The 9,235-nt window shown below is 40.4% G+C and overlaps 1 protein-coding gene across 1 annotated transcript; it reads right to left on the bottom strand.

Annotated features, from left to right (window-relative positions):
- Positions 1 to 897: 897 nt before the first annotated feature.
- On the bottom strand, positions 898 to 7,410 carry LOC133630125 (C-C chemokine receptor type 9-like). Its single transcript, XM_062021466.1, has 3 exons — positions 7,365 to 7,410; positions 7,183 to 7,244; positions 898 to 3,695 (listed from the first exon to the last, which is right to left on the bottom strand). The coding sequence occupies exons 2-3, from the start codon at positions 7,237 to 7,239 to the stop codon at positions 2,643 to 2,645; spliced, it is 1,110 nt and encodes a 369-aa protein (XP_061877450.1). The 5' UTR covers positions 7,240 to 7,244; positions 7,365 to 7,410; the 3' UTR covers positions 898 to 2,642.
- Positions 7,411 to 9,235: the final 1,825 nt, after the last annotated feature.

The raw sequence follows: 9,235 nt of genomic DNA, 5'->3' as shown, positions 1-9,235 counted from the left end.
AATGAAACACTTAAAATATTTTAGGGGGGTTTGAGAATAAGATAAATAGTAAAGATAATAACACTCACTTTTAAATGAGGCTTAGCATGTATAAGGGGGTCCAAACTTTCCCTGTGAAAAATCAAAGAATGCAGGGAGCCACATTATAATAAAATACGCATTTAGTGTTATTATTATCTTTTTCTCTTTATATTGTGTCTGTTTTTCCCATTTTCGCAGATTTTTTTTTTTACATGTATTTTGTTTCTACAGTCATTAAGTTCAGTCTTTTCTTTACTTGGGGCCAGTTTTCTTAATGTTTCCAATGTGGTCCAATTCCAATGTGCCACAGACTAATAAAAAACAAGTTACACAAATGGCCGTACTTTGGACCCCACTGTACTGTATGGCTATTATTGTGGATGTGGTATTGGTCAAGTAACAGTGTATGTCAAACATTTTAGTCATGAGACAAAAATCTAAACATTTTGCAAGAGGATATGACCATTTTCTTTTTACTGTTTCTCCTTTTTTGAAGAGACGTGACAGGCACTTCCTAGTTCACGAGGGATACGACTCATAGCGGCAGTATGTTACTCTTGCATGACTATAATTACATAAGTGCCAGAAAAGAGCATAAAGTGCTGGACACTTACAAGTGAGACTGTCAGGGTCTTCGGGGGTTGTTTTGTCAACTTCCTGTCGTGAGAAGTAACGGCAGCATTCAGTGTAAGTTCTCACGGTCTCTCACCTGTATCCCACAGGTAGCTGCACCAGTCTGCGGCCTACCACAGGAGCACATGAGGTTCTTTCAAGGTCTCGTGCTGCAAACTTTTCTTCATCATGGTACACACTTGCACGCTTTTCTTGCACCACGCACACGTCACTGGCAAACAAACCCACCAGGCCCATGTGACACTGATTTTTGGGAGGGTTGACAGGTATGCACCAGAGTCCCACCACCAGCCAAAGGACACCAACACTCTTACCTGGTAATTACGCACCTTATGCGAGACTATGCTTTGATGAGAGACAGCAGAACGTTAGTAAAGATATTTCTTTTAATGCTGTTGGTGTCTAAAAATATCAAATTCTGTCTTTTACTGTGGTTGGAAAATGACGTCAAAAAGGCATGATACAGTATTTACACTCATTTACATTATATACAAGCTTTGCAACTTCAGGTTGTCATTTGCGGTTCCCCTGAAAGTGCATGCATTTTAACGGCAAAGTACTGGTATCAGATCTTGAGAACCAACATCCTCTGCAGTGGACATTTGTTTTTGGATATGGTTACACATATCCGGAAAAAAAACATTTTATAAAAGGTGAAACTCAAAAAATAGAATAGAATATTGTGCAAAAGTCCATTCATGTCAGCAATTCGACTTCACATGTGAAACTTATATGTGATATACACTTTTTACATGTAAAGTAAAATATGTCAAGGCTTTATTTCTTATAATTTTGATGGTCATAGCTTAGTTTTTGAAAACCCCACATTTTCTAAGATTTTCAATTTGAGGTTTTCATAAGATACAAGCCATAATCATCAAAATGATATCAAAAGAAGGCTTAAAGTATCTTGAGTTGCATGTTATGAGCCTATGTCATATATTAGTTTCACCTTGTATATTTAATTGCTAGAATAAACTAACCATTGCACGATATTCCATTTTTTTTTGTTTTACCTGTATAACACAAATGGGAGGTGTGTATCGTTTTCTCTACATCAGGGGTGTCAAACGTACGGCCCGAGGGATGAGTTTGCTAAGTATAAAAATGAGCCAGAATTTTTGAATGAAAGAAACTGCTGTTCTAATGTGTCCACTGGATGTTGCAATAGCAATTATTTGTATCTTTGTAGATGCTAGATATGTAAAAAAAAAAAAAAAATCAAAAATAAAACACGATGTTGGTGCATCAGCCGAGGAAAATGACCAAACTACATAAATAACATGCTGTAATTTGATTTTGATATTTCTTTATCTTGATAGATTGAAAATTAACACCAATGTGTTGACTGATGAACATTATCATATAATTAATTCAGAAAGTATAAATAACGACAAATAAAGATAGAATACTATTAACCACAACATGTAAGAATAAAAAAAAACCAACGACATTATGATTTGTACATTTTCAGAATGTGCTTGTTCTATTTTTAAACAAAGAAAAAAATCTGAAGTTGTCTTTATTTAAGTTAAAGTTAAGTTAAGTTAAAGTACCAATGATTGTCACACACACACTAGATGTGGTGAAATTTGTCCTCTGCATTTGACCCATCCCCTTGATCACCCCCTGGGAGGTGAGGGGAGCAGTGGGCAGCAGTGGGCAGCAGCGGTGCCGCGCCCGGGAATCATTTTTGGTGATTTAACCCCCAATTCCAACCCTTGATGCTGAGTGCCACGCAGGGAGGTAATGGGTCCCATTTTTATAGTCTTTGGTATGACTCGGCCGGGGTTTGAACTCACAACCTACCGATCTCAGGGCGGACACTCTAACCACTAGGCCACTGAGTAGGTTTTTTAAGTTATCGTGCCGTGATTTTACCAGTCCGACCCACTTGGGAGTAGATTTTTCTCCATGTGGCCCCGATCTAAAATGAGTTTGACACCCCTGCTCTACATGAACGATACCAACCTTTTGACAACAGGGACCTATAAAGAAAGCGCAGGTGTGGTTTCAGTGTCAGTCATGACCGACGGGCGTTTAGGAACCGCTTGGACTTTGCAGAGTCCCCGTTTCCTTAGTCCACCAGCGCACATCTTGACCATACTCATGAGGTCCTGCCTGAAGCGCACACCGACAAAGACGTACAAGAAAGGGTTCAAGCAGGCGTGGGTGTACGCCAGGCTCTTTGCGATCTGACCGGCCACGTCGAAGCGCTTCACGACGCTGCACTCCGTGATGGTGGTGTTGGCGGCCTGCGAGGCCTCCATCATCAGCAGGCTGTTGTGCGGCAGTTGGGAGACGACGAACACAAAGACCACGATGAAGATGACGCGCAGGGCTTTGTGCTTTTCAAAGTTCCTGGCCTGCAGGAGCGTGCGAATGATGACGGAGTAGCAGAAGATCATGACAAGGAGAGGGACGAAGAAGCCCATGCAGATCTGCAGGGACAGCACTAAGATCTTTGTGCGGTTGTTTATGTTGTTCCAGTAAAGCAGAACACAGAAGGACGACCCGCTTAGGTCCGTCTTCACCTGGGCGAAGAGAAACTCAGGCAAGGCAAAGAGAATGGAGACCGACCACACGACCACGCAGGCCAGTTTACTGTAGAAGAGACGCTTTTTCTTCCAGTTCTGAGCCTTTGTGACCTGCACGATGGCGATGTAGCGGTCCACGCTGATGCACGTGAGCAGGAACATGCTGCTGAAGAAGTTGATCCTGTAGACGGCGGACACCACTTTGCAGAGACTGACGCCAAAGTCCCATCCTTTGGTGGCATCCATCGCCCAGAAGGGCAGCGTGCACAGGAAGAGGAGGTCAGCCACGGCGAGGTTGAGCAGATAGACGTCGGTCATGGTTTTGAGGCGGTTGCGCACCGTGGTGTAGATCCAGACCACCATGAGGTTTCCCAGGGCACCCAGCACAAAGATGGTCCAGAAAAGGGGGGGTTCATACCACCCGCGAAACTGTCGGACCCAACTTCTGTCACACATGCCGGTGGTCTCAGTAGGGTCTGTGTCATAGTAGTCAGGGTAATAATCCTGCAAAACAAACAAAAGAGGCATTTAGACGGGCAATGAGTTGTCACTCGCCAGACCCGAGGTTCCCAGTGGTTGGGAAACAATGCGCTATAGGGTTGTGCGAACAGTTAGCACCTCCTTTGGACACAGAAAGATACAAACACCGTTTCCATATGAGTTGGGAAATTGTGTTAGATGTAAATATAAACTGAATACAATGATATGCAAATCCTTTTCAACCCATATTCAATTGAATGCACTACAAAGACAAGATATTTGATGTTCAAACTCAAACTTTATTTTTTTTTGCAAATAATAATTAACTTTTAATTTCATGGCTGCAACACGTGCCAAAGTAGTTGGGAAAGGGCATGTTCACCACTGTGTTACATGGCCTTTCCTTTTAACAACACTCTTTGGGAACTGAGGAGACACATTTTTTAAGCTTCTCAGGTGGAATTTTTTCCCATTCTTGCTTGATGTACAGCTTAAGTTGTTCAACAGTCCAGGGGTCTCCGTTGTGGTATTTTTGGCTTCATAATGCGCCACACATTTTCAATGGGAGACAGGTCTGGACTACAGACAGGCCAGTCTAGTACCCGCACTCTTTTACTATGAAGCCACGTTAATGTAACACGTGGCTTGGCATTGTCTTGCTGAAATAAGCAGGGGCGTCCATGGTAACGTTGCTTGGATGGCAACATATGTTGCTCCAAAACCTGTATGTACCTTTTAGCATTAATGGCGCCTTCACAGATGTGTAAGTTACCCATGTCTTGGGCATTAATACACCCCCATACCATCACAGATGCTGGCTTTTCAACTTTGCGCCTATAACAATCCGGATGGTTCTTTTCCTCTTTGGTCCGGAGGACACGACGTTCACAGTTTCCAAAAACAAATTGAAATGTGGACTCGTCAGACCACAGAACACTTTTCCACTTTGTATCAGGCCATCTTAGATGAGCTCAGGCCCAGCGAAGCCGACGGTGTTTCTGGGTGTTGTTGATAAACGGTTTTCGCCTTGCATAGGAGTTTTAACTTGCACTTACAGATGTAGCGACCAACTGTAGTTACTGACAGTGGGTTTCTGAAGTGTTCCTGAGCCCATGTGGTGATATCCTTTACACACTGATGTCGCTTGTTGATGCAGTACAGCCTGAGGGATCAAAGGTCACAGGCTTAGCTGCTTACGTGCAGTGATTTCTCCAGATTCTCTGAACCTTTTGATGATATTACGGACCGTAGATGGTGAAATCCCTAAATTCCTTGCAATAGCTGGTTGAGAAAGGTTTTTTTTAAACTGTTCAACAATTTGCTCACACATTTGTTGACAAAGTGGTGACCCTCGCCCCATCCTTGTTTGTGAATGACTGAGCATTTCATGGGATCTACTTTTATACCCAATCATGGCACCCACCTGTTCCCAATTTGACTGTTCACCTGTGGGATGTTCCAAATAAGTGTTTGATGAGCATTCCTCAACTTTATCAGTATTTATGGCATACTTGCCAACCTTGAGACCGCCGATATCGGGAGGTGTGTGTGTGTGTGTGTGTGTGTGTGTGTGTGTGTGTGTGTGTGTGTGTGTGTGTGTGTGTGTGTGTGTGTGTGTGTGTGTGTGTGTGTGTGTGTGTGTGTGTGTGTGTGTGTGTGTAAAATATATATATTATTATATATATTATATATATTATATATATATATTATATATATATATATATATATATATATATATATATATATATATATATATATATATATATATATATATATATATATATATATATATATATATATATATATATACATATATATTTTATTATACACATAAATAAAATAAATACTTGAATTTTAGTGTTCCGGAGGCTATCCAGTAGATGGCAGCATTGTCCTGTTTAACTTCTCCGTTCATGAATGAGTATATCATTTCGGCCACCGTGTTCAATGGAGAAGTCTGTTCTACAAAATGTACAGGCAACATACATACCCCTTCCCCTTCGAACTGTCCTGGATGAACTGAAATTCTTGTTTCCATTCGTTTTGGAACTTGCAAGCGTATTTCTTCATCTTGCTCGTCGACGGCGTCGCCATGTCTGTAACTTCCTCGTTTTTCTGCTTCGTCTCCTTGTTGTGTGCGCAGTTGTGCACTCTACTCTCTAAAATCTAAAAAATTTTTTATCAGTTTGAACATCAAATATGTTGTCTTTCTAGCATATTCAACTGAATATGGGTTGAAAATTATTTGCAAATCATTGTATTCCGTTTATATTTACATCTAACACAATTTCCCAACTCATATGGAAACGGGGTTATCATCAAAACTGGAGGACGCCCGGTGGGATACGTTGTGGTTGTCTCAAACTCTCTGTTACCTTTCTGTATATAGGACCTGTATGTCTATTTCTCACATATTTTCATTTCCTGCCTGGCATGTTCTTATTGTTTTTTCCGTCCTTGCAAGCCACCTGCTGCTACAGTTTCAAAAGACACAGGCTCCTTGCAGAGCTACGGTTAACGCGACATCAAACACTCACACACACACACGTAAACCATAGCGACTTGAGGGACTGCGTCTTGTCAGGCAGGTGTTGTGTTTATCTGGAGAAACCACACGGCTGCATGCACAACTTCCTGCTGCTATCCAAGGTGTGGGCGGGCGGGCGCTAAACGATCCACAGGGTGGGTGGGGATGGTCGTGGTCTCTGGTTAGGGGCCCGTACGTTTAGATGGGGCCAGAGATAGAGAGTATAGTAGAAAGAAACTGTTTGTTGTTTACTATTACCACAGCCTGAGTAAACCAAACACATTGTACCTTGTTCTAATTTTCGGGTACAATTAGGGAGTGTCACCTTTCAGTTACCTCAGAGACCAGTAACTATAACCTTGTGGGGTACAAATTGGGTATTTTGCTGTATATGTCTATTCATAGAACTGTAAAAAGTAATATGTTTCGTGTTTTTTACATTGCAGTTCAACCAATCAGATCAATGATTCCGCCCACCGCCTCTTTTTTGGGTGAGTGTTACAGATTAATTTAGCTTTTGCTGAAATACCATAAAATTAAATAAAAAAATACTACTGTGTATATTACATCAGTTTTGAAATACAAATCAAGGAATTAAATAATTACATGTAATAGTTTTATTTACATCATATTTTATAATATTACAATAATAAATTAATGGACAAGTGTATACATTGTTTAATATTTGTTCCTGAAATATCTATTTGATTTTTTATTAACAGAATTGATGATTTCACATAATTTTGGCACATAAAAAATCATATTAAGTTTTAATGACCTTCTTTCACAGTAAACAGTTGCAATGACATTAAATAGGACCACAATCAGCTGTGTGAAGTCCCATTTAAGTACATTTGTGAATCTATTAAGATAGATCTTTTTCTATTATCTTTGTTGTATTGAGAGTATAGTAGCTGTTTTTCTGTTTTTGCATGATTTCCTCCAACAAATGTGAACTTATATTCTTAAAAGAATAATACTCACAGTGACAAAGTCATCAGTTGTTTCAGTCATGGTTGTTGAATGAATGAGATGCTCCATGTTGCCTACAATGAGAGAAAAAAGTTGCTGTTACAAGAAAATAAACCTCAATGCATGACTTTTTTTTAAAAAAATAATGTGCCATTGTCGTTGTATTGTTGTGCTAAGAGAGATAAGAGACTTACCCTGTGGGGGGAGGTACAAGCTCTGATGTGATGCACCGCTCTTCTTCCTTTGTGCGAATGAGCGCGACTCATCCTCTCAGCTCTTTTGGTTCCTCGCCCAACCACGAAATCACGTGCTGATCATTCCAACTCTGTGTCAACTGACAGCGAGATCAAGGCACGACCCCTCATGCTGCATCTTGCCCAAATTCTCAACAAAACATGATCCGTGGACCCTGTCATGCCACTGAGTCACATGGCTATCAAGACTGGTCCCAAAACAATCCCCCTAACAGATGCTGAAGTTTCATTTTAAAAAAAAAAGAAACCTTTGTGTACACAGGTGGAGCACTCATCGTCGGACGCGACTGATGCGTGAAACCCAAAACCTTTAGGTGTGATTAAAGAGGGCAGAAGCTACTTCTTAACAGCTGTTTAAAATGTCTTTGAAAGTGACATGGATGTGTAATTTAACGCCACCTTCACTGTCAGTCGTATGATCAATGATGGATGGCTGGGATACACCTGCGCTGGCGCTTTCATTGTCATCAAACTGTATTTCACGGGTTAAGCTCTTAGGCCATGTCCACACGAACACAGAAACTTAATAAACGCATACTTATCTCTGCGTTTAGGCCTCTTGTCCACACGCAGACGCATACTTTTTGTCTTTAAAAACGCAGACTTTTATTTTAGAGTGTGGTAGACGGTATATCAGGCAGTTAGTTCGAGCGGTCGTTGTGTTTAATGTGTAAAATACACTGACCGAACCCATTACCTACACCTGCTCAGTATGATGGGATCCAATTCGTCATAACAACACACTTTTGACTGGAATTGTTAGGAATATTGCGCGGTTTTATTAGGTGCTGCTTATGTTCTCATCCTTACGTCCAAATAGGTTAAGCAGTATGGTGCAGTGCAGTTTTTAACCAGAATTTGTCACCTTCAGACACTCAGACATGTATAGTATATATCAGGGGTTCTTAACGTTTTTGACTTGGGGGCTCAACTTTTCCACCCACTCAAATATCACCAATTAGTAATGTTACTGTTGATTTTAATCGCATTCAAAAAGTATGTCTAACCTACAAACCCCGTTTCCATATGAGTTGGGAAATTGTGTTAGATGTAAATATAAACGGAATACAATGATTTGCAAATCCTTTTCAACCCATATTCAATTGAATGCACTACAAAGACAAGATATTTGATGTTCAAACTCATAAACTTTTTTTTTTTTTTTTGCAAATAATAATTAACTTAGAATTTCATGTCTGCAACACGTGCCAAAGTAGTTGGGAAAGGGCATGTTCACCACTGTGTTACATGGCCTTTCCTTTTAACAACACTCAGTATTGATTGTTTGATTGATTGAGACTTTTATTAGTAGGTTGCACAGTGAAGTACATATTCCGTACAATTGACCACTAAATGGTAACACCCGAATAATTTTTTCAACTTGTTTAATTCGGGTTGATTCATGATACAGATATATACTATCAGATATATACTATCATCCTAATACAGTCATCACACAAGATAATCATCAGGGTATATACATTGAATTATTTACATTATTTACAATCCGGGGTGTGGAGGGTAGGTTTGGTTGTTATCATCAGTCATCAACAATTGAGAACAGAGAAATGGATATTGAAACAGAAGTCGGTAGGAGTGAGGTGGGATCTGGGGTGGAGGTCTAGAAGTAATCTGACTAGCTTGTTCAGTAATCTGACTAGCTTGTAAACGTTTGGGAACTCAGGAGACACATTTTTTAAGCTTCTCAGGTGGAATTCTTTCCTATTCTTGCTTGATGTACAGCTTAAGTTGTTCAATAGTCTGGGGGTCCCCGTTATGGTATTTTAGGCTTCATAATGCGCCACACATTT

This window comes from Entelurus aequoreus, linkage group LG15 (assembly GCF_033978785.1).
Source record: "Entelurus aequoreus isolate RoL-2023_Sb linkage group LG15, RoL_Eaeq_v1.1, whole genome shotgun sequence".
Taxonomy (NCBI): domain Eukaryota; kingdom Metazoa; phylum Chordata; class Actinopteri; order Syngnathiformes; family Syngnathidae; genus Entelurus; species Entelurus aequoreus.
This window is presented reverse-complemented; position numbering and strand designations above follow the sequence as displayed.

Bases quoted from the DNA above. Each gene is read 5' to 3' on its own strand.
- LOC133630125 (XM_062021466.1), bottom strand. From the start codon at position 7,239: ATGGAGCATCTCATTCATTCAACAACCATGACTGAAACAACTGATGAC. The intron at 3,696-7,182 runs GTGAGTATTATT...TTTGTTTTGCAG, and splicing joins CAACTGATGACTTTGTCACT to GATTATTACCCTGACTACTA.